This window comes from Carlito syrichta, unplaced genomic scaffold, assembly GCF_000164805.1.
Source record: "Carlito syrichta isolate Samal-C Ts95f unplaced genomic scaffold, Tarsius_syrichta-2.0.1 Scaffold315831, whole genome shotgun sequence".
Classification (NCBI taxonomy): Eukaryota; Metazoa; Chordata; class Mammalia; order Primates; family Tarsiidae; genus Carlito; species Carlito syrichta.
The window spans coordinates 1,118,682-1,145,157 of NW_007259927.1; the positions used below are offsets into that span (position 1 = coordinate 1,118,682).

Consider the following 26,476-nt stretch of genomic DNA (forward strand, 5'->3'; position numbering starts at 1 on the left):
TATTATTTTTTAGTGATTTATTATCTAACATTTTAAGCAGTGAGCAAAATAATAGCATACCTTAGTTTTCAGCATCAAAGTGTTTTGTTGATAACTTTGAAGTCATCTTCATTGATCTTATCTAAAGATGTAATGCCTCTGGCAAGAAATGAATTCTGAGTTAGATTTCCACCATCATTGTTAGAATTTTGAAAATGTAGATCCTTCTAAATATATTTTGCTGTTCTGGAAATTAAGGTCTCTTTTTGTTCCTTAATGCACAGGCACTACAGTGGGAGTGGTTTCGGCCACAGACAGAGATGAACCAGACACGATGCATACCCGCCTGAAGTACAGCATTTTGGAACAGACTCCAAAATCACCTGGGCTCTTTTCTGTGCATCCCAGCACAGGCGTAATCACCACAGTCTCGCATTATTTGGACAGAGAAGTAGGTTGCACACCCCGTAGAATATTGTTTCACTGGGGATCGAGCACTTCACCCCAATTTGTTATAATTTGCTATCTTGTGTTAAGTATTTCATTTTAGGCATAAGACAATGAGAAGTTTTGATATTTTTTCTTTTTTTAAAAAATTGTTTCTATATGTAAGAGTAGCCATAATAAAATAGAAATAGAGATCGACTGGTGTTTAAGAGTGGTGCATGCATGGAGCCATGCATTATTGAGTCAGGCAGATGAGTCAAAAAGAAATATATTTCTTATAAAAATTGTTACTATTGAACATTACTTTTTTCTTATGTGTAGTTAGTTGATTCCAGTTCAGTAAAAGTTTCAAGTCTCATGTGGGACAATTAGTTCTGCTTGTTACATGTGTGTGCATCCTATTCTGATTCCTACCCAGTTATTATAGATATACGTGCTTTTAGTTGGGCAAGGATTAGTTGGAATAAAATTAATGGATTATTAAAAATATGTAACAATTTTTATTATCATAATAGCATATTACCATGCATATAACACTTTATGTTCAGCTTCTTTATGCATGATTTTATTTGATCCTTAGAACTTCCTTGTTTGACTAGATAGGTGTTACATCCAATCTGTAGAGGAGAAATGTGACAGTCAGAAAGATTGATTGACTTGCTCAAGCCAAATTACTGCCCTGAATCTTCTAATCTTTTCCTGTTATTGTTTTTGTACATTTTGTCAGTCTCCATTTAACTCACAGCCATGCATTACTGAGTAAGGCAGATGAGTCAAAATTTCATAGGTACCAAATAGATTTATGGGAACATTTCAGTGTTTTCCACTACAACTAGAATGCCATAAATAGATGAACTGATATGATAGGAAAAGATGTTATAAGAAAGAAGTTAATGGGATCTGATGCCAACAAAAAAGGGAGGCATGGTGCGAGTCCATACAAAAGGAATCAAAATTAGTACAAAGTTTTAAATTATTGTTATTTTTATCTTTGTGGGGCCAGAGCATTTTATATTAAACACATAAGGATAATAATAATAATGGAAAAGTTTGAGGGAAACAATATGAATGTGTTTTGGTATCTGTGGAGTATGAGGAAGATCCAGAAAACTCTGGAATTATTTTTGGAGGGCGGGCCCCTTGTAGTGCAGGTTTCCTCTGCTAGTTAAGTGTTCTAAGCACCTATCAGAATCAGTGTACTGGCCAGCGTTGTTGTGAGAGGCTGTGTTTGGCTTCAGTGATTTTTTTTTTTTTTGAAATTCTTTCCACACTTGTACCCATTTCATGATGGGTGATTTACGACCACAAGTGCCCACACCACGCTGAAATGTTCAGAAGTTTTTGACCAAAAATGGCATGACTTCCATACCCTACCCTCTCTATTCACCTGATCTTTCCCTGAGCAACTTCTTTTTGTTTCTTTGGATTAAAAAAGTCCTCAAAGGGAAAAGTTTTGCCGACATGGAAGAGGTGAAATAAAAAATGATAGAAGCACTAAAAGGCATTCAAATTGTTGAGTTCAAAAACTGTTTTGAGCAGTGGAAAAAGTATCTAAATAGGTGTATTGCATCAAACGGAGAGTGCTTTGAAGGTGCTAAAGTTTAAGCATGTAAGAATAAATACACAGTTTTTTATAAATTAATTCTGGGGTTTTGGGGGCACCTCCTCTTATGTAGAGATGATGTGGTAATCAAATGAATAATTGACAACTTCCCAAGTTAACAGATTTTGCTTAACAGATTTTTAGGAATGAGACTTAAAAAATTAAATTTAAAGTTACACAGTTTATAAGATAAAGTTTTGGGATAAAACCTAGTCTGCTTCTCTGTTAAAAAAATTAAGTCTACTAGGATTTTGTGAGGAACCACCATGGAGTGTTGTGGAGTATGGGGGAGAGTGGGTGGAGACAACACCAGAAGTTAAGAAATGAACATAGGAGATAAATAATCAGTGAATTTAGAAGAAGAAAAAATATCAGAGCCTGGAAGCCTATGTATGGGAGGAGAATTTTAGGGTGGGAATATTGGTTTTCAATGTGAAAGGGAGATTAAGTAAAATGAAGATCAAGGGAAAAGACAGACGGAAACAAAAAATGGAAAAAGGTAGAGAAAAAGGCATGACTAAAGAACAGTAAGACAAAAGAGAAAGGCAGCAAAGATGATTGCACGACAAATTAATGACTTCAGTTCACCATTTGCAAAACTCCATTATCAAATCCAGCAGCTAGCTTAGGTCCTGTCTAGTGTTGATGCTTGACGAAACTCTTTTTTCCCATGGGTTTCTAATTCTTCGATCTTTCCTTTTTAGTGACCCAGACAGAGTCTTCTTATTCTCCCCTTACTAGAAGTGCTGTTGATCCTTATATCCTCAGCTCTTCTCATCCTGTAACCTCTCCTGAATCCCCTGATTCCTGCCATAATTTCAACCACCATCTAGATACTGATGACTTCCAGATCAATATTTCTGGCCACAATCTCTCCCTTAAGTATGAGGACACATTTTCCAGTGTCTTTTCAGCCTTACTTCTTAGATTTCCCTTAGGCACATAGAATTCAACATATACAAAACAAACATCATATTTTCACCCCTCTTTTCCCACTTAGTAGTGTTCACGTCCTCAGAGAATTGTCTCTCCTTGTGAATTTCCTGTGTTGGCTACCTGCCTGTCTCTCCAAGTGGGACAGCTGAAAATCATCCCCAAGTCCCTCTTTCTCTCTTAATTTGTATATCGAATTTCCTTTAGAGTCCTACTTCATTCTAACTCCCAAGTAACTGTCCTGTCACCTTTTGTCTCTGTCCTCATTGTTGCTGCCTCAGATTTGGACCACCTGTGTTAGACTATTGCCGTAGGGGCTCTTTAACGTGGTTGCTTTGATTCCTGGCTTAGCTCACTCCAAATTATGCTAAAACTTCTTTAAAAATATTTGTTCTGCCAGGCTCGGTGGCTCAGCCTGTAATCCTGTGCTTTGGGAGGCTGAGGTGAGTGGATTGCCTGAGCCCGCGAGTTCGAGACCCGCCTGGGCAACTTGGCAAGCCCTCATCTCTACAATAAATCAAAAATTAGCCAGGCGTGGTAGCGCACACCTGTAGTTCCAGCTACTTGGAAGGCTGAGGCGGAAGGATGGCCGAAGCCCAGCAGGTCGAGGCTGCAGTGGCCAGGAGCGGCCGCTGCACTCCAGTCTGGTGACAAAGTGAGACTCCAACTCAAAAAAAAACAAAAAACAATTGTTCTAAAACTCAGATGTTCTTATTTTGTACTCTCCTGTGACTTACATAAAACTTTTCCCTACTACTTGCTACTTAAAGCATAAGTCTGAACTTAGTATGACTCCTTGTAATTTAACCTCGGCCTACCTTTCAACCTTATCTTTGTCTACTAAATTCCAAGATTAAATGCAAATATAGAAATCACATAAAAGCATGGATGCACACACATAGAAGAGGGTGCATTTAAGATTTTTACTTATAAACCTAAATCACTTTTTTTCAAGACTAGTTAAATATTTGCTTTGTTTTCAGGTTGTAGACAAGTACTCATTGATAATGAAAGTACAAGACATGGATGGTCAATATTTTGGATTGACTGGTACATCAACTTGTATCGTAACAGTGAAAGATGCAAATGATAATGCACCCACTTTTAGACAAAATGCTGTAAGTAACAAGATGTATATCTGCTCTGTCTATTGCCATTTGTTAATCTGAATTAATAACATATTTATTATAGTTTAAAGTACATATATTTACTTTATGAATAAAATTAAAGTTTAAACAGATGACAAATCTGTTTGAGGCATATACTTATGAATACTTACATTATTTTTCTTTTGTTAAAAGTCAGTAACATTAGAGTCTTCATTTGTAATGAAGTTCTTCCTTTATTTTAAAAGACAATCCTTAATGAAAGAATAGTATTTGTAATTTGTAGTTTTTAAATAATCTATGTAAAATTATAAGAATTAGTACTTTTGGAGTGGAAGAAACATTTTGCTTTCTTTGTACAAGTTCTCTTTATAAAGTAAATTTTCAATGGGTTCTTTCTGTTTCAGTATGAAGCATCAGTAGAGGAAAATGCATTCAATGTGGAAATCTTACGAATACCTATAGATGATAAGGATTTAATTAACACTGCCAATTGGAGAGCCAATTTTACCATTTTAAAGGGAAATGAAAATGGACACTTCAAAATCAGCACAGACAAAACAACTAATGAAGGTGTTCTTTTTGTTGTAAAGGTATGGTAATAATGGATAATTGATAACTTGTCAAATTAACAGGTTTTTAAATAAACTAAATCAGCTAAATAGTTTCAGATCATAGACTCTACAAACTGGAAGTAAATTTAAAATCTATTTAGTCTACTGTTTCCATCCAAAACCTACGTTTCTTTTATAATTTTATTGAGTTATTAGTCACCTAGATTATGCTTAAAAATTCTCAATTATAGGGATCTGCATGTCATCACTGGTAGCTTATTCCATATTTGGAGTGCTCTGATGCTCAGAAGGTCTTACTTTTATTGTGCCCAAGTTGTTTTCCTTATAACACATGTCTTTGGTTCTGGTTCTTTCTCTAATGCTAGTCAGAACAGATATAATTCTTTTGAAAAGAAGGTCCATTTAAGACATATTCTCTAGGATGAATAGTCCCGATTCCTTTAATCCTTACATGATATAATTTAGAAGCCCATATGCTTCTCATTCTACTTAGAATATATTCCTTGTTCTAGCTGATCCTTTTAAAGATAATATTTAGTATTGAATGAACTTATTTTTTGTTGTGTATATTATATATTTGGTTGTGCTGCTATATTTTGGAGCTCAGGTTACAAGAGCCAGAAGGGCTCTATTTGAGAAGGATCCTTGATATTACTTCTGACCCAAAACCAAGAAGATTATTGTCTTATGAACAAGTATAGGGGCTATTCATTGAGTAAAACAGCCTTAACTACCAAAAATAATATAGTGGTATCTTTGGTGCATAACAATTTCTATTTGAAGTTATGTACTAGGAGTTGGCAAGTTCTGTTTAGATGTGAAGAATGGTTAAATATAGACTCTTGACATCAAATCTCTCCCCATTTCATTTTTTCTATAATACGATCCACTTAAATTGAATAATAAAAACCAGGAACTTAAAAAAACAAAACCCTAAGCTTTATAACCTAGAGTAACAGGAAAGGAAATAAGGAAATGGAACTGATTGTTTTTTCTCCTTGTTAGTCCAAATTGATCCTGTCTTCATTAGAGATTGAAATTAGAACCCAAGACAAGGACCTCAGTACAAGCAGATAGTTAGGAAGTGGATCCTAGAAAGCTAGAGTTAAAATGGAGAAATAAGACAGGAAGCAAGACAAGCCAATCAAGTCTGCATTATTTAGCTAGTCATTTCTGCTTTCCAACCATTCAAGAACAATGTAGAACTTATCTCAGCATGATCTCCTCAAAGATGGGTACTTGGGGCATTTACCCATCATATCCATTCTCAGTACTCATGCCCCATTGGTTGTTTGGTACCCCAGGGAGCCTTAATTTCCTGCACTTCTGGCCTGGGCTGTGCCTGCCATCAGCTGAGGAAGCTCCCTGGTTTTAGAGAAAGTCCTGAATCCAAAGAGTCCACTCTTTGAGTGCTTGAGATGTGAATCTGTCAGCATAAATAGGAACTGGCTGAAGGTCTTAGGTATATACTGGTTTTTGAAAAGGGCTGCTGTGCATCAAATACAGTTTCCAAGCCTGGACACTTTTGTAATAGTACAGGAATTTGCCTGAAAAGTGACGTGATTGCAACAGATGTTTTGTTAAAGGACTGTCTTGGATGTCCTTCTCCTCTCCCTCCCCCGCCATACCTTGTCTTCTTCTGTATATGAGTCAAAGGAGTTGTTTAAGATCTGGGGTGGGGAGATGGTCCAAGGTCAAGTCAGAGACTCAAACTCAGACTCTTTGTCCTCTCTCTTTCTGCTCCTTGATCAGAAGGCTGCTCCTCAGGTCTCTCTCACTCAAGGCCATTACTCAAAGCCCACATGGAGAAATCCATTATTGTCATTTTTATTTAATGTCACTGGTTTTTTTCTTGCTTAGAGGAGGAAACATTTAAATAATACTCGAGATTATGTTTCTATTAGTAATTTTTTGACCAATGCAAAATGATTTCTGGCCATTCCTTTGTTAAGCTGTGATGTGTCCGTGTGGATCTTTGAGCTGTGGCCACCGTGTTTCCTAGCTTTGGCCCCCTTCTCTTACCTTGGGGAAGTGAATCTTCTCTTTCTCTCTCTCTCTCCAATTTCTAAATAAACTATATTTTCCAACCTAAAAAAAATAATTTCTAGTAAACTTTTACAAAAGATATATTCTCCCCCCCAAAAGACTTACACAATGAGTATATTTACTCAGTATCTGTTTTTATATCTTTTTCTCCAAAAAGTTCTGATCACAGAGAAATTAAGAAAACCATTTCCAAACATCTTTGGAGATTATAACCTATACCCTGGAATAGTTCTCATTCTGTGTGATTGATAAACATCTGTTTCATTTCTGGGTACTACTCCAGGATTCCCCAGGATAGAGAGCAGTTAGATACTTAATTGCTTTATTTATAATTTTTATATATTTATATATTATTTACATATATGTATATGTTTATTTATATGCTTTATTGCTTTGTCTCTGGTTCAGTTTAACTTAATTTCACATGTGAAGAACATAGAAAATTTCTTCCCCAATAAATTTTAAGTTTATTTTCATTATTTTTCAACATAAGATAGTTGCACTTATATTTAATAGTTACATCTTAGTTCCGATGTCAAGGAAATACTTTTAGGATTTTTAGAATTTTACAAGTAGTCACCATGAACCAAGTTCCTTTTATGTCATGGAAAATACCAGGCACTTTATGTAAGTTGTACCTAGTTGTCAAATCCCCTATAGGATATAGTCAAATGTACATTAGTTTTCCACCTTGAAATATAAACCTGGTCTGTATTGCTCCAAAGTTAATGATCTTTTCATCACTTTGTTCCATGCCCCATTAAGCCTGTAGAGCAGTTAGTATTCAATATGTCATAGCATCTATTTGTGGCCTCTTATCATGGAATCCAACTATATTCTCATGTTTACACCTCATATTAAACCCAAATTAACAATAATGGCTAACATTTATTGTTTACTAAATGCCATTATGCTAAGTACTTAAACTATAGTATCTTATTTAATCATTGTAAATGTCAATAGATTATTTATTATTAATCAACTAATGATTTCACTATTTATGTTTTCAATAAGCAGTTCATTCACAGAGTTCAAAGCTCAAAAGAAACAAAGGTACACTGTAGGCCAAGAGCAGGGAGCAATGGCTCACCCCTGGAATCTCAGCTACTCAGGAGACTGAGGCAGGAGGATCACCTGAGCCCAAGAGTTCAAGATTGCAGTGAGCTATGATCGCTCCACTGCACTCCAGCCTGGGCAACAGAGTGAAACCTTATCTTTTTTTAAAAAAAAAGATGTATAGGATAAAAGGTCTCACTTTTGGTCCCTCAGTCATTTAGTGCTGTTTGGAAGAATGAATAAATGTTATCAGTCTCTTGTGTATTATTCAAAAGGTATTTTGTATATATGCAAACATGTTTAAGTAGTTTTATCACTTTTTAAAAAACAAATATATTTTTCTTCAATTACCATATTTCTAAGTTCATTGCATATACATCTGTAATATTCCATGGCATAGACCTATCATATTATTTTAACCAGTTTCATATCTATGAAAGTTTAGAACATATCAATGGCTATCCTATAACTCTGCACTTTTCTGCTTTCAAGAACTTATCTCTGAAGTTATTACATATTAGTATGTAAATAGTTTAGTCCTTTATTATAGTTATATATTTTAGACAGTACAGTATAGTATCCATGGTATAGGATGTTAAACATTTTTAATTAGTCCCATATTAATGGAAATTTGGAATTTCCAAATTAATTGAATTAACGGAAATTCCTTATCAATTGGAATCTTAATCTTTTCAATTATTTAAAAATATTATTCAAGAACTATGCTACAATTTAAATGAAGGATAAATTCCTAGAAATGGAATTGCTTAGTCAAGGACATAGCTATTTTATGTGTGCTGGATTATTGTTTGATTTTTCTCCATAAAGGTGTGGTACCTGTTGACATTCTCACCAGAAATGTACACACATGCCTGTTGTAAGGTACTTGCCAATGATACAATCAAATTTTGATAGTCAATCTAATAGCAAATATATATATATGTATATATATATATATACACACACATATGGTGTTTTGGTGTAGTTGAGCATTTATCTCATATGAAGAAACCACTGAATATATTTTATATCTTTAAGCTCTCTAATTCTGTCTTCTAGCCAGTTCATATGTTTTGTTCTTTTTGCCTGTTATTTATTTGTTAGAAGTTTTATGCTAGGAAAATGTTTTGCAAATATTTTTACCCCTTTTTATTGTTTTATCAGTTTGTTTGTGTTGGTTTTTGACTTCCAGAACTGTGTGTGGGGGGCAGAACTTGTTTATTCAAGGTAAAAATTTATTAAATGCCTCTATAATTATGGGATTTGTGTCATTATCATGACATTGATTTTATGAAACAATTTTATAAGAAATTCTTGTAGTTTGTATCAGAAATTATTTTATCCATCCATCCATCCATCCATCCATCCATCCATCCATCCATCCATCCGTCTATCCATTTATACTTCTGATCTGTATAGAATTTATCCTGGTACAAAATATGTGATACAAATTCAAGTTTAGTTTTTCTAGCTCTCCCAACACAATTGAATAATACATTGGATAATACATTTCCCTCCACTGATTTGACATATTCCCTTTGCCATATACTGAGACAGAATTGTATTTGAGTTTGTTCTTTTTTTTTTTTGAGTTGAAGTCTCACTCTATTGCCCAGACTGGAGTGTGGTGGCACGCTCCCAGCCACCGCAGTCTCAACCTGCTGGGCTCCGGCGATCCTTCCGCCTCAGCCTTACAAGTAGCTGGAACTACAGGCGCACACTACCACGCCCAGCCAATTTTTGATTTTTATTGTAGAGACCAGGTCTCGCAAAGTTGCCCGGGTGGGTCTCAAACCGGCGGACTTAGGCAATCCACTCGCCTCAGTCTCCCAAGGTGCTAGGATTGCAGGCTGAGCCACCGAACCCAACCGAATTTGTTCTTGACATTCTCTTTTGTACCATTAATTTATCGTTTACTAATTACTAATATCGTTTACTAATTAGACCAAACACAGTGGCTCATGCCTATAATCCCAGAAATTTGGGAGGTAAGGGTGGGAGGATCGTTTGAGGCCAGAAATTTGAGACTAGCCTGGGCAACATAGTGAGAACCTGTCTCCGCAAAATGTAAAAATAATAATAATAACCAGATGTGGTAGTACATGCCTGTAGTCCTAGCTACTCAGGAGACTGAGGCAGGAGGATTTCTTGAACTTGGGAGTTTGAGACTGCAGTGGTCCATAATTGTGCCACTGCACTCCAGCATGGGTGACAAAGACAGACCCTATCACTAAAAATAATAAGCAAATGTATGCTGCCTTATTATTACTGCCTTATAAGAATATAAAATTTTTAACATATATTTTTGCATTTTCAGTGTTTCATTTCACTCTTACCTAATGCTTTTTAAAAAAAAATGTTTTCCTATAAATATCTTATGTTTGTTTTTCCATGTGAGCTTTCAAATAAGCCTCTAAGTTAAAAAATATTCCTCGCGATACTTTTGGGAGTATATCAATTTTGTAGAAAAAGTTGGGGAGAATCAGCATATTGTCATATTCAAGGTTATAATTTCATTTTTTCCAGATGCTTTAAAGTTTATTCATTTATTGCCTAGTACATTCATTTATCCAAATTATATTTACATTGAAGTGAGACTTTTAATTAATACTTTTAATCCTACCTTGTATTGTTTGTATATATGAAAGTTATTGATTTATGTATATCCATTTTGTATTCAACCAATCTATTTACATGTCTGTTTTTTTGTAATTCTATTTCAGTTGCTTCCTTTAATAGTCTATATAGACACAGATGCATACAATACATCTGCGAGTAGCGATAATTTTACCTTCTCTTTGACTTTTTTTTTTCCGAGTCGATATTTCACTCTTGCCCAGGCAGGAGTGCAATGACACAATCACTGCTCACTGCAGCCTCAACCTCCTGGGCTCAGGCAGTCCTTCCAAGTAGCTGGGAATACAGGCATGTGTTATCATGCCTGGCTAATTATTTTGATTTTTTTTTTTTTTTTGGTAGAGATGAGGTCTCACTGTGTTGCCCAGGCTGGTCTCAAAATCCTGGGCTAAAGCAATCCTCCTGCCTTGGCCTCCCAGAATGCTGGCATTACAGGCACAGGCCACCACACCCAGCTACCTTCTTCTTTCTGATATTTCAAATTTATTATTTAATTGGGCACCGACACAATGTTATATCAATTGGTATAATGGATTATATTAATATATTTTCTACTATTGGGACAATCATTTCATTCCTGGAAAAACAACAACAGCAACTACTAGTTACACTCGCTATGTTGTATTTTTTAATGTTCTTTTTTGTTGGGTTTTCTTTTCAATTTCTGTCTAAGATTTCCATCCATACCCACAAATGTGGTGTGTCTGTAGTTTTCTTCTTTTGTGCAATTGCTATTAAATTTTTACTCTCAATTTTATGCTTGCTTCATACAAATAGTTTATTTTTCTTTTTTCTATATTCTGAAACAGTGTCCAAAAAACCCCAACAATACTGGATTAAAAGATTTATTTACCCTTCACGACAACCCGATGTAGTTCTTACTTTCATTCTCCTATATTCATATGAGTAGGCTGAGTCAAAGACGAGGACCTGCCGCAGTCCATACAGTGAGGACAGGCAATTTCCCCCACATTCAGACAGTTGAATGTCTATACTATCCAGGACAGATTATTCTCTGTTCCTGCAGCCAGGATGCAAAGCCAGATCTGCCTGATGCATAACCCTTACTCACAGTCTCTATGCTCTTCTTCTGGTTTAGTATCGTTGGGTCTCTTAGGTCTCTTCTTTTCCATATTTAGGTGATGTGGCTTGATAAAATCATAACTTCCTTTGCACGGGGGATATTCTCTAATTGGAAAATTAATTTATTTCTACGTTTTTCACGTTTGGTTTTTAAATGATATCCTTCTTCTGTCATTATTAGCACTTTTGCTAACCTTACTTTTTTCTTTGATTCATTCATACTGTATGCTAACATTTTGATCAATATAATTTGCATTTGCCATATTTTGTCTTCCTCTCCATATTTTATCCAAACCCTTAAAAACCTGAGTTCATCCCAGAGCTTCTTTGGTACCTACACTAGTCTTTAAAATTATCTCATTTTTTCACTAGGAAAGAGTTGGGTTGTGTGGTTAATTTATATCTTTAGATATTTTAAAGTCTCAATAGTCATTTATTATTTTAAAATCACACACTGTATAATCAGGGCATTTGAAATCCTTCTTTGTGTCATGTAGGCTATATTAGGAACTCCTAATGATGACTAAACTTTTGTGCACTTGTTAAAGAATGGCATCATTATGTTGATAACTAAAGGAATACTCTTTAGTTCTTCCTTGTTAGTCAGAATTATGTTCAGGGGTAGAGTGCACATTATTCCTTCCTTTATATACTAAAGGATTAAGTAGTCAGTAGATGGAACCAAGAATTGCTCAGGTATAGTTAATAAGTTCGCATGTGTTGTCTTCTTAGTTGGTGTATTTTATTATAGCATTATATTGACTGTTAACAACAAAACAAATCATTTATTTTCTTGATTTGTTCATGTGACAGAAAATTCTATTACTAAGAACTACAGTGTAAAACACTTATTCTAAGTTGCAGTGTTAAATGTCATTCTTACATCGATTTTACAGAAGAGAGACTTAAGAGAGATTAAGAAACTTTTCCAGTCACACAGCTAGAATGTGGTATAGACAGAATTTGAATAGGTCTCTTTGATTCCAAGTGTATGCTTTTCAGCACTATGTTAAGTTGTTTTCTATAGCTGGGGAATCTTGGAAAGCTAGCTTCTATATCAGCAGTCTTCAACCTTTTTGATGTCAGGGACCAGTTTTGTGGAAGACAATTTTTCAAGGACCAGGGGTAGAGAGGGTATGGTTTTGAGATGATTCAAGTACATTGCATTGTGCACTTTATTCCTATTATTATTATATTGTAATATATAATGAAATAATTATACAACTCACCAAAATGCAGAGTCAGTGGGAGCCCTGAGTTTGTTTTCCTGCAACTAGATGGTCCTATCTGGAGGTGGTGGGAGACAGTGATATCCAAAGTGTGTTGCTTATGTCCATTGTACGCTGTAATCTCATTTTGGTTGCTGTCAATGCAGAAAACACTGCTTCCCAAAAATAGGATGTTGGAAACGGAAGCAGGCATTTCAGTGCTTTTGTGGCAATCACAGGATATTCTGCCTTTACTCTAATCCAGAATGTATGAAGATTTGAAGTTGTCTCAAACATACTTTTAAGGCCACCGTGATTTGCGATCTCAAGCAGTTGATCCTCTTCTGCAAGGACAAAGTCTGTTCACCTGGCTTATTCACAAATGGGTTGCAGATCCATTCCTTCCCAGTTCGGGAATCTTTTGTGGTTGGGAAGTAATGCTCAAACTTTTGAAAGCTGAGCTAGGTGATCCTGCACCAGCTGGGAGAAAGAAGGCCCTAGCTCAGTCTCTTTCAAAATCTCTGCTAATGTTTGAAACATGTCAAAAATCCCAATGTTCACTGTAGCTACTTTATCTGCTGACATGAACACAGTTTTCGTTCTCCCCTGAAGTAACAGATTGAATTTGCTGAGTAGGTTGAATGTCACACAAGTAAGCAAGTTTTGCAACCCATTCTGTGTCACTGAGATGTGCGCCAGTGGTGACTGTTTTTCTCAAAGAAATCTCTGAAATGGCTCTTATAACTCAGAAATTCTGGCTAGTCATCTACCTTTAGAAAGCCGTCTCACTTCTGTGTATAAAAGAATGTGTGTGCTCTGCATCCATCTCCTCACAGAGCTACATGAACAAACATGAGTTAAGGGCATGCACTTTAATGTTGTTGATAATTTTAATCACATCCTGCAAAGTGTTGTGAATTTCAGGTGACATTTTTTGGCTAGCCAACATTTCTGTATGGATGACACAGTGCGTAGACTTATATTTGGAAGTAACCTCTTTGATTCAAGTAGTGAAAGCGGAAGCTGTCTAGTCACGGCAGCCACTTCGTCCATGCATATACTGACACAAAATGACCAATTCAGCTTTTCTGATATGTAATCATTCAAAGACTTGAATAGTTCTGTAGCTGTGGTATTGGTTGGCAACAAAAACACACATAATGCATCCTCATGTACATTCTCCTAAAAATATAGTGCACAAAAACAAACGTTGATGCTTTGTTGTCAACGATGATAGATTTGTCAACCTAGATTGCGTAGTACTGTGACCCATTAATCCTCTCTAACAATATCATCAGTATCTTCAATTTGCCTAGTTCTGATGCTAGTCGAAAGAGGTACATGTGCCACCTTTTGAACTGCAGTCTTTCCTAAAAATTCATGGCAAGGCTGGGTGTGGTGGTTCAAGCCTGTAATCCCAGCAGTTGGGGAGGCCAAGATGAGAGGACTGCCTGAGCCCAGGGGTCTGAGACCAGCCTGGGAAGCTTGATGAGACCTTGTCTCTACAGTAAAACCTAAAAATTCGCCTGGCGTGGTAATGCGCTCTTGTAGTTTTGGCTGCTTGGACGACTGAGGCAGAAGGATCACCTGAGCCCAGCACATCGGAGCTGGGGTAGCCATGAGCATACTACTGCACTCCAGCCTGGGTGATGGAGTGAGACTGACTCAAAAAATGTTCATGGCAAGTGTCCTTAGCAGCAGGCAGGATCAACTCTTCACCAATAAATAGTAAAGGGCTTCTTAGCTTTAGCAATGTGGTTAACCACTAAGAATGATGGTCTCATGCAGACACATTTGATGAAGTGATGGCCTTCAATTATTGCCTCTGTTCTTCATGTTCATTTTTTTTTTTTTTTTTTTGGTCTTCTGAAGCAGGGTGCTTGGTCTCCATGTGGTGAAGCAGTTTTGAAGGTTTTATGACTTCAGTGGATAGCCAGTTGCCACATATTATACCAAGCGGACTTGGAGAATGTGAATCATCTGTTGCAATGAACCCGTAGTTTAAGTAGGACTCTTGGTATTTTCTTTTAAATGCAGCTTTCTTTCTGTTGGCAGTCTTAGAGTCTTCTGCTGTGTCATCATTGGGTCTTTCCTCCTTCTCAAAGAAGCTCTCCAGTGGCGTTTGTTTTTACTCATTTTGGTTAGAATTAGCGTATGGGCTTACCAAAACTGTGCAGTGCAGGAAAGAGGCGTGGACAGAAGTATTTAATAAAATAACAGTGTATCCATGCACAGCACTAAAATAAGTGTCGAATTCTGACTTAAATCCTGCCACCAGGTGCAGCTGTACTATTGAAGTACATCAACTCACTTGCTAATCACTGATAGGGTTTTTATATGAGTCTGCAAACAGTTGATTTATTATGGTCTCTGTGCAGTCAAACCTCACTGCTAATGTTAATCTGTATTTGCAGCCACTCCCCAGCGCTAGCATCACCGTCTCAGCTCCGCCTCAGATCATCAGGCATTAGATTCTCATAAGGAGCGTGCAACCTAGATCCCTTGCATGTGCAGTTCACAAAAGGGTTTGAGCACCTATGAGAATCTAATGCCATCATTGATCTGAAAGGAGGCAGAGCTCAGGTGGTAATGCGAGTGATGGGGAGCAGCTGTAAATACAGATGAAGCTTTGCTCCCTCACTTGCCGCTCCCCTCCTTCTGTGCAGCCCAATTCCTAACTGGCCATGGACTGGTGGTCGGGGGTTGGGGACCATGGCTCTAGATTACTTGTAAAATGGGAATAATTCTTCTAATAGCTATTCAAATATAATAACTATAGTAAAAGCATTTTGTGAACTGTAGATATTATTTTATTTTAGAAAGTGCTGCTACATTCTTGGGACTAGTGTTACAGTTTTCCGTAATAAATGATTTTTCTGTAACCATAGAGCCTTCAGTTGAGTCCTGGGTAATTTTCCCATCTCAGTGGGTTCTGTCCATTTCAGTGGTGCCTATGGGCTTGAGGGAGGATGATAATATTCTTGGTTGTTTTCAGCACAAAGCGTCCTCAGCTTTATCTCCACAACCATACATTTTTGAGGGAGCTATTCATATCTCTGCAGATTTGGGATATTTTTGAACGATGAAACAAAAATGTGCTCTGAGGTGGAAGAGCATTTATACACATTCATTAATCATAAGAATTGAAATCATCTCACCAGATTTTTAATCTTGCAGAATTGTAAGCCTCTAAGGCAATATTCATCTTAAGCCTTGAAAAATGGCACAAAGAAACATGAAAGCATTAGCAAATGGCCCTAGATTGAATATTTGCACCCCCTCCAGTGCAGCAGCTGTTCCTCGAATTTCTATCCATTTCTCATTGCCAACAGTTGCTCTTTCTCTCCACAGGATCGTACTGTCATGTGAAATTTGCAAAACAGTGTTCATCAGCATCAGATATGCAAATATTGATACTTTTTTTTCTCTTGACCCTCCAGCTCCTGGAATATTCATAACAAATAAAATCACATGCATTTTAAGATTCAGGAATTTTCTTGACTTCTTAGCAGGCTCATATTTGTATCTCAATGTGTTAATTCCTCAATGTGGGGAAAGGTTTAAAATAGTTTATTTTATTTTTTATTTTGAAGATGTGGGATACTATTCAGGTTAGATATACAAATGTTCATTATGCAGGTATCCTTGTTGATGAGGTGTGTCCCTCCCTCCCCCGGCAGTTTCCCACTACTGCCAATCGCTTACTTATAGTATTATGATAATTGTTCAAGTTCCGCTTATGAGTGAGAGCATATGGTACTCAGTTCTTTGTTTCTGTGATAGATCACTGAGTATGATAGACTCTAAATCCATCCAAGTTGCTGTGAAGTTCATATGTTTGTCCTTCTTTATGGTTGCATAATATTCCATTGTGTATATGTACCACATTTTTTTATCCAGTTCAGCTTCGATGGGCTGTGTGTTTGGTTCCATGTTTTTGAATATTGTGAATAGAGCTGCAGTAAACATGGGTGTGCAGGTATCTTTATGGTAGAATGACTTGAGTTCCTCTGGGTATATTCCCAATAGGGTTTAAAACAATTTCATTTACCAGTTTTGATTGTGCCCAATGTTTAGCTAGTGATTATTTTGATAAGCAGAAAGAGAAGTTTTAATGAAGTGCTCCAACTTTATAGTACTGTGTAAAATAGTGTTTTATGGGTTTTGCTTGATTTACTGTCTAAAGATCAATTTTAATCAAAGATTGATTTAAAAATTTTTAGAGGCTGATATTTCAAATAAGCAGTACAGTATAGCCAAGGGGCTGTAGTGGTGATTAAGGAAATGGACTCAGGTCAGACTCCATGTCTTCAGTCTCTTCTCAAATGAATATTTTTTGACCTTAAGAAAAATCTTTTTATCTCTTCTCCAGTTTTCTGCTCTGAAAAACAAGGCTGATGATAATAATAAGTATTCATAATGATGTGATGATTCAATGAGTGTATGCTCACTACTCAGAGCAGTGCTATATATTTAATGATGATCAAAATTGAACACATTATATTTCTCTTAATCCTCTGTGTATCCACAATGAAAGTTTCATTGGATAAATTATGGACAGTGTCAAAGTATGATTCCCAAGTTGTCCAAATTGTAATATTCATAAAAATAAGTTGAAGACATGCATCAAAGTTTTATACAACTCACTTATAAAGGATTTGGCAGAAAAGACAAAGTAGATTCCTAAGGAAAAAATGAGAGTGGATGGATTTTGATGAAAGGAAAAGCGGAAATGAGATGTCTCAGTTAGATGTCTTATAGGGTAATTAAAACAGGCATTTGTAATATCTTTTCTATCAGGCAGAAGATTGAATCAGTGCACCTTTTCAGTGTTGCTAAAGTCAACATCTAACTTTGCAAGAGTTGTAAAGCGTCTGGGCCATAGTCAATAGTAAACAGTAAATCAAAGAAAGGTGTCTCTCCCTCCTCAGATGATTCATGGGCTAGCCCCTTAAACAGTGCTCTAAACAAGCCATAAAGGCAATGTCATCTTTTTGCATTATTTTTAGAATCAAGATAATTTTCCTTAGTAATTGTGAAATATAAAAATATTTCAGGAATTTCTTTCTCACAACTCTGGGAAACTACTTGCTGAAACTTTTAAGCCACTCTTGCTTGAGGCTGAGCACAGGACTGACTCTAAAAAGCCAGGGACAAAGGTCAAAGGTCACAAACTGTGAGCAAAGAAATTATGCAGCACTGTTCGCAGTGAAACATGTTCACTTGCTGTTTGAAATGCCAAATGTATGCTACACTGATGCTGATATACACATATTTTATTTGTAAAGCCACTGAATTACGAAGAAAACCGTCAAGTGAACCTGGAAATTGGAATAAGCAATGAAGCCCCATTTACTAGAGATATTCCCAGAGTGACAGCGATGAACAGAGCCCTGGTGACAGTTCATGTGAGGGATCAGGATGAGGGGCCTGAATGCAACCCTGCCGCCCAGTATGTACGGATTAAAGAAAACTCTGAAGTGGGGTCCAGGATCAATGGCTATCAAGCATATGACCCTGAAACCAAAAGTAGCAGAGGTTTAAGGTACAAAGAAATCTATAACCACATATTAATAATTTATTTGGAATAATTGAGATGTAATTATTTTAAAGCATTTTATAATGCTAAAGATTATTTTTATTTTTTATTAACAGGTACAAAAAATTGCATGATCCTAAAGGGTGGATCAGCATTGATGAAACTTCGGGATCTATCATAACTTCCAGAGCCCTGGACAGGGAGGCCATAACTCCCCAAAATGGCTTATATAATATTACAGTCCTGGCAATAGACCAAGGTAAAAAAAAAAAAGTCTTAACCTGGTATTTTATAAAGAAATTGGAGAATAGAGTGCAAGTATTCTTATGCAAAATTACTCTTGTGATAAATATGAGGGGAGATACCCCCCCCCGAAAAAACTAGAATTATCTTTTGGAGGGCAGGTTCCTTGCAGTATACTTGGAATTTGTTCCTCTGGATCAAACAGTCAACCAAAGTTTTTAATCAGGAAATTTTGAGAAGGTTGTGTCACAGTTTGCGGAAGAAACATCTCAAGTTGTTGCAAGCAGGTGACTGGTTCTTCTACCATGACAGTGTACCTGTTCACACTACACTCAGTGTTCAGCAGTTTCTGATCAAAAACAGCATGGACCCTGTCTGTATCCCACCCTCCCTATTCACCCAATCTTGCCCCAAACAACTTATTTTTGGTTTCCTGGGATTAAAAGAGTTCTCAAAGGGAAACATTTTGCCGATGTGGAAATGGTGAAACAAACAACAGCAGAAGCCCTAAAAAACATCAACACTAATGAGTTCAAAAACTGTTTTGAGTAGTGGGAAAAACATCTTGATAGGTACATTGCATCAAACACAGTACTTTGAAGATGCTTGAAGTTTAAGCATGTAAGAATAAATACATAATTTTTAATAAATAAATCTGGGTTTTTTTGTGTCCTCTCTCATGTGAAATTAAATTGAAGACTCTGCTTCTAATAAAAATAATTATTATATATTATTATCTATAGTTAATAACTATCTAAAAAGGTGAAACCGCTGGGTGACAAGAAGCCATGTTTTATTTATCTTTATGTCCTTAGCATGGTAGAACCTTAAATGCTAAAATATCTCTGTGTTAGAGGTCAAAGATAAAATTTAAATCTAGATCTAGATAAAATGGTACTGACAGACTCTTCCACATTTCTTTGTGTTATTTTTAAGTTGAGACTTTAAATTATTCAGCTGATTATTATGTTAAAATGATTTTTTTCCTTGAATTCTACTTTTTAAAGTAACCCAGAGTTTCTCAACCATCTTCATGTTAAAATAAAAATATCAATTGGTAAATACTACCTTAAACTAAATGAATCTCTGGTTGAGTATCATATATTAAAAAACAAAACAAAAACAAAAACAAAAAATCCTCCATAGGTGGTAGAATATCTTTTCTATAGCTGCTTTATTGTGCGTTAACAATTTCCAGGAACCCAAGGAAATTCAGACATTTATTTTTGTTATTTTGTTGTTTAAGTATATTGGCAATTGTGTGTGATATTGACAACAGTAATTATTTTAGATGATGTGCAGATTTTTTTCATATATCATCCATATTCTTATCTACTTACTATTTCCTCTAATAATCAGAGTTTATTTTTAAAAAATCATATATCACATATATTGACTTTCTCCTCCTTAATAAGCTATAAAAGAATTTACAAATAATGCTAAACCTTACTGCTTTCTTCTCAGATAGTAAGTCATGTACGGGAACACTCGTCGTGACCATTGAAGATGTGAATGATAATCCACCAGAAATACTTCAAGATTATCTCACAATTTGCAAACCAAAGATGGGGTATTCTGACATTTTGGCTGTTGATCCAGATGAACCTGAACATGGAGCTCCATTTTATTTCAGTTTGTCAGACACTTCTTCAGAAGTCGATAGAATATGGACCCTCACCAGAGTTAATGGTATTTAATTTAAAAAAAGTTCATACTCTGAAATAACTAAGACTAACTAGAGAATGGATTTACTTGGCTTACACAAAGCATCAAGTAAAATTGATTCTCATTAATATATTTTAGAAGACTAAATCAACCTTGTATAAATATTGCATGGGGGCTGTGTTGTATATTATATATAAAAAGAAGGAAATCATCATTTTTATGAAGGCAAAATTTACATTTGCAACAAAGACAGAAAATCTTTGTTGAAATATCGAGCAGTTCATCAGTAAGACAAACTTTTTTTGTTGTGTGTGTTTTTTTAAATTTTATTTTTGAGTCGGAGTCTCACTCTGTCACCTAGGTTGGAGGGCAGTGGTATGCTCGCAGCCACCACAGCCTCTACCTGCTGGACTCAGGTGATCCTTCTGCCTCAGCCTTCCAAGTAGCTGGAACCATAGGCATGTGCCACCACGTCCAGCTAATTTTTTGATTTATTGTAGAGACAAGGTCTCACCAAGTTGCCCAGGCTGGTCTCGAGCCCTTGGACTCAGGCAGTCCTCTTGCCTCAGCCTCCCAAAATGTTGGGATTACAGGCTTGAGCCACCACACCCAGCTGTTGTGAGTTTTTAAAGTAATACCAGTGAGGTGAGGAGAAACCAGAAGATGTGTAGTTTAAATTGTATTGTAATCTGACTCTGGAAGTTAGAAACCCAGGTGTACGGGCTGAACACTCTGTGGTATCTTGGAAGTCAGCATGGTGGGATATGGGAAAGGCCTGGTGCTAGGACCTTCAGGGACTGTGTCCTACGATAGCAGTTTCCAGGAGGCGTAGTATTCTGTATTTCATTTTTTCACTCTGTTGTTTTACCACATCATGCTATTTCATGTGTATGCTCCCCTTTCTACTTATACCTCCTTTCCCATTTCTTAGCTTGCTATCAATTATTAATATTTATGGGCACCTACCATCCTCCAGATTCTGAGAATTTGTATAAAGATGAACAAGACAGGTACAAACCCAGCTCAGATGCTCAAGCTCTGGAGTTTTTCTTGATGTGGAAGGAGTGACCCATGACCTTTTGCTACTACCCACACTGTAGCGACTTTCATGATGTATTAACAACTGAGTCCCTCTTTCTTCCAATACATGAGTTTCTTGAACATTTGTGACCCATCTTTGTATTTCCAGCATTTAACTCAGCAGTGCTTAGTAGATTCTAACTGTGTAGTAAATGTTTGTTTAATCAATAATTGATTAATAATATGCATAAAAGGCAAAACATGCTAGGAGAATAATTACATCAGTGTCGTTGGAGTTTAGAATTTTTTAGTAAGAACACAGAGTTTGAGAGAAAGGGTGGAATCTGGTGGCAAAGGGTCTTATGTACCAGGCTGAGGACACTGACCTTGGGACAGTAGATGACAAACAGGCATGCATTGGGAATGTGCAAGTCAGGCAATGCCATTCCCAGATTTATATCTTTTAAAGGTGACATTGGTGGCTGGGTGTGGTGGCTTGTGCCTATAATCCCAGCACTTTGGGAGGTTGAGGTGAGAAGATTGCCTCAGCCGGCAGGTTTGAGACCAGCTTGGGTAACTTGGCAAGACCTCATCTCTACAATAAATCAAAAAATTAACTGGACATGGTGATGCATGCCTGTAGTTCCAGCTACTTGGAAGGCTGAGGTGTAAGAATCGCCTAAGCCCAGCAGGTTGAGGCTGAGGTGGCCATAAACGTGCCACTGCCTTCCAGCCTGGGTGACAGAGTGAAACTCTAACTCAATAATAATAATAATAATAATAATAATAATAATAATAAGTTGGCATTGATGATAGGAAGACAGATTGATGAGGACAAAGTTGAGTTAAAGAAAATCGGAGGCTGGTGCATCACTGTGAATAAGACTTGACTATGGCTCTGCTTGTGATCTTGACAGAGGAGAGGGACTTGAAGGATCTTATACCATGGTTTTGAACGGTACTAAATAAGCTTAAGTAGTAATTCATATTCCTCTGGGGAGCTTTCAGGATGCGGTGCAGCCACAATCTTTGAAGTTCTTACAGCTACAACAGTGCATTTAATCAAGGCTTAGAAATTCCACATGACTTTCAGGATATACATTATGTCACTTTGTCATTTTATTTAGCCTATTAAAAAATCTCAAGGAGATTGTAATTGTCATTGAAAGTCTGCAGAGCTTTTGATCAGTCAATAATAAGGTCATTAAAATAGTGTATTAAGACTATTGTGGGAAATTGACTATGATAGTTGATAAAAATGAATTGTTATGATATGGGCATATCTGTTTTTGTGTAAGCCTTGCAAGTAGTCTGAGTGACATTAACTAGCTTTCTGGTATTGAGATTACTTCCAGATGTGAGGCATTAATAATAAAGAATCTATTATGCTTTGAAAAATTACCTTACCCATAAGAATAATGGACAGATACCAGAAGGTCAATGGATAAGAGAATGAGAACTTCAGACACCCTTTGTGTGTACCTAAAAGTGTTAATTCTTTATACACTATTGTGACCACAGTAGTACTGACCACATTATGTCTGTAAATTGGTATTAAAGAAAAATGGTCAACTAAGCCTTACTAGTTTGTATAAATAAAGAATGTTAAATATTGCTGGAATGTTCTTGGGTCACCCCAATGCCAAATTACTTCTTTTTTTTGAGTCGGAGTCTCACTCTCTTGCCCAGACTGGAGTACAATGCTCACAGCCACAGCATCCTCGACCTACTGGACTCAGGTGATCCTTCTGCCTCAGCCTTCCAAGTAGCTGGAACCATGGGCATGTGCCACCACACCCGGTTCATTTTTTGATTTATTGTAGAGATGAGGTCTCGCCATGTTGCTCAGGCTGGTCTCGAATCCCTGAGCTCACGCAATCCCCTTGTCTTTGCTTCCCAAAGTGCTGGGATTACAGGCTTGAGCCACTGCGTCTGGCCCAAATTATTTCTTTAGAGCTTTCTTCTAAAGAGTTACAAGGGGCAACACTCGTGTAAGTTAATGTTAGTGCTTCCAAAGGTTGAAGATAGTTCTCCAGTTTTATTTATTGTCATCTGGCAGATGGTTCCTTGAGAATTATGTCTTTAAAAACAAGTGTGAACATGTGGTACTCAGCTTTTTGTTTCTGTGATAGATCATTGAGTATGATAAGCAGACCCTAAACATTTGTCATAATACTATAAGAAAAGGTTTAGCAGTAGCAGAATGCTGCTGGGGGCGAGGTAGGGTAGGGTGGAGGAGGATGGCACATGACATCAATAAGGGTATCTGCTCTCAAACCAGGCAAAATGGGATCCGAAGGAGGCCTAGACTTTACCTGTACAATGACATCTTATCTACCTAATCTTGACTTGAACTCTGCATCTTTAAAATAAATAAAAACAAACAAAACAACAACAACAAAAAAGTCAAGTGTGGTGAAACAGAGGCCAAGAGAGGAATATATGGTGATTAAAAAGTAAATTTCTTTTAATTTCTTTCAGATACAGCAGCCCGTCTTTCATATCGTAAAAATGCTGAATTTCAAGAGTATTCCATTCCTATTACTGTAAAAGATAGAGCAGGTCAATCTGCAACAAAAACCTTGCGAGTTAACCTGTGTGATTGTACTCATCCAAGTCAGTGCCGAGCAGCTTCAAGGAGCGCAGGAATTATACTTGGAAAGTGGGCAATCCTCGCTATATTACTGGGCATAGCGCTACTATTTTGTAAGTAGTTTCACTTCCTTGAAGTTAAAATGTATAATAAAAGATTTTGGTACAGGGAAGGGTCTTTAAAACGTAATCTTGTCCAAGCATCCCTTAGGGTGAGTCCCTGTACAGTTATGATCTGATTTCTATTAGAATTATTTCTGTGAAAGAAAACATGATCCTTCTTGAGATAAAAGATTTTTATACTTGGACAGAATTGTTAAAAATCCCTTAGATTGCAAGGACTCTGTCAAATGAACAGCTTTTCTTTCTTGGTGTCAATGCTGTCCCTTATAGGACAAAATAGAACAGTCTAAAACTTCTGCCATGCGAAAGTCCATGAAAAACCTCTTCCGTTCCGTATCTTCTTACCATTCAGCCACAGACTTATGAGAGATGGTCAGTTTACAATCATATTTCTTCTTGGGTATTTCTTGCCAATTTTGAGTTCTTTGACTCTCCTTCTTGCCCGTTGTGTGGTTCCCAATGGTGCCATTTTTTGTTTGTTTGTTTGTTTGTTTACTTCCATTCAGTCATCCAGCCTAGATTAACTTTGTTTTGTGATGGGAGTCGAGGTTTATAGCAAGACTCTGGAACCAGACTGCCTGGATTTGCACCCCAGCATCATCACTTGTAAGCTGTGTGACCTGGGGCAAGTTACTCAACTGTGTTTGTTTCCTCATGTGTAAAAGGGGAAGATTGTAGTAGCCTACTGTAGGAGGTAACACTGAAGATTAAATTGAGTTAATAAATGCGAAATGCTCAGAACAGTATGGCAAATTCCTAATATGGTCATTATTTTTCATCAACTCAACAAAACAGATATATATTGAACATCTACTGTGGGCCAGAAACTGCTCTAGGTGCTTGGAATTCATCAGTGAACAAATAGACAAAACTAAACAAACAAACAAAAGCAACCAATCTGCTTTCTGACTGTAAACAAACAAATAAATGTTATGGAGGGAAAAAAAGAGCAAAAGAATTCAAATCTGCAGTGCTGTTTTGCTATAGAGTGTATGTGAGGGTATTAGTGCCAGTGACTGCAATTTTCAGTAGATAGGTCAGACCTGAGAAGATTATCTTTGACGATTTTTGAAAGAGGTGAGAGTCAGCCATGTGGAACATTTGGGGGAAGAGTTTTCTATCATACAGAAAAGTCACAGACCCTAATTTGGGATTATGTCTGGGGAAGCCAGGGAATGGCAGGGGAAACCAGTGTAGCTGGAGAGTAGTGGATGGGGGATATAAGATTAGAAAAGGGACCCAGAAAGGTACCACAGGCCATGTAAAGTAGGCAAGAGTTGACACACTTTTTCTATAAAGGGCCAGATAGTATATATTTTAAACTTTGCAGGTCACGTATTTTTCACGGTAACCCATCAAATCTACCCTTGAAGCAAGAAAGCAGCTATAGAAAATGTATAAATAATGGGCATGGCTAGTTCTAATGAATTTAATATATGGACAATAAAACTTGAGCTTTGTGTAATTTTTTAATGTCATGAACTATTATTCTTCTTTTGATATTCTTGGATCATACAAAAATAGGCAGTGAGCAGGATTTGGGGAAGTAGTTTGCCAATTCATGGAATATGGTCTTTTAAACTGTTGGGAAGAATTGTTGTTGTTGTTATTATTGTTAGTTTAATGATCATATATTTTCAATCTCCCAAAATTATGTTGTAGAATAAAAATTCTGAATAGATAAGATACAAAATGGGTTCAAGTAAGATAAATCTATTTTGGGGAAAAAGCGTTCTTTTTTTTTTTCCCCTTCATGTTTTTATATAGGCAGGTCATACTATATAAAATAAGTAAATCTGTTCAAAAATCTTTCTTAAATGTCAGTGACTTTATTTTTTAATGCACTACTTTACTCATGATTCTAAATATTTACCTTGATTGGCAGAATTCAAACTCTTAATTAGATACATTTAAAAAATGTATGATTGCTTTCAATTTTAAAATAAGCTAAATTGTGTCTTGTTTGCTTAGAAGGGCTAAGATAATTCATAAGTCATGCTTAGTGGCTTTATTTTCCTATTGTGATCCTTAGGTCATAAGAAATAAATGATAATAATTTTATTCTACATATGTTAAAATAAGTTGCTTTTTTTTTTTTTTTTTAACTCAGCTGTATTGCTAACTTTAGTATGTGGAGTATTTGGCACAAGTAAAGGGAAACGTTTTCCTGAAGATTTAGCACAGCAAAACTTAATTATATCAAACACAGAAGCACCTGGAGATGATAGAGTGGTAAGTACTTTTTAGATAAATATATTGTTTGTATCTCCCATAATTTGTTTAACTAATCTTCATGAATTTATCTCAAAATTCAGGAGTCACTTTTTTTTTTTCTTGAGTTGGAGTCTCACTCTGTCACCCAGGCTGGAATGCAGTGGCATGCTCATGGCCACCGCAGACTCTACATGCTGGACTCAGGCGATCCTTCTGTCTCAGCTTTCCAAGTAGCTGGAACCACAGGTGCACGCTACCATGCCCAGCAAATTTTTTGATTTATTGTAGAGATGAGCAAATTTTTTGATTTATTGTAGAGACGAAGTCTCACCAAGTTGCCCAGGCTGGTCTTGAACCCCTGGGCTCAGGCAATCCTCTTGCCTTAGCCTCCCAAAGTGCTGGGATTA

General features: G+C 36.6%; 1 protein-coding gene across 1 annotated transcript in view; it reads left to right on the forward strand.

Moving 5' to 3' along the window:
- Positions 1–26,476, forward strand: part of DSC3 (desmocollin 3) — a 60,209-nt gene that overhangs the window by 26,466 nt on the left and 7,267 nt on the right. Inside the window, exons 7-14 of the mRNA XM_008073395.1 lie at positions 264–430; positions 3,946–4,080; positions 4,476–4,661; positions 17,962–18,218; positions 18,329–18,471; positions 19,920–20,144; positions 23,622–23,846; positions 25,966–26,087. Coding sequence (XP_008071586.1) covers positions 264–430; positions 3,946–4,080; positions 4,476–4,661; positions 17,962–18,218; positions 18,329–18,471; positions 19,920–20,144; positions 23,622–23,846; positions 25,966–26,087 — 1,460 coding nt within the window. The remainder of the gene's footprint in view (positions 1–263; positions 431–3,945; positions 4,081–4,475; positions 4,662–17,961; positions 18,219–18,328; positions 18,472–19,919; positions 20,145–23,621; positions 23,847–25,965; positions 26,088–26,476) is intronic.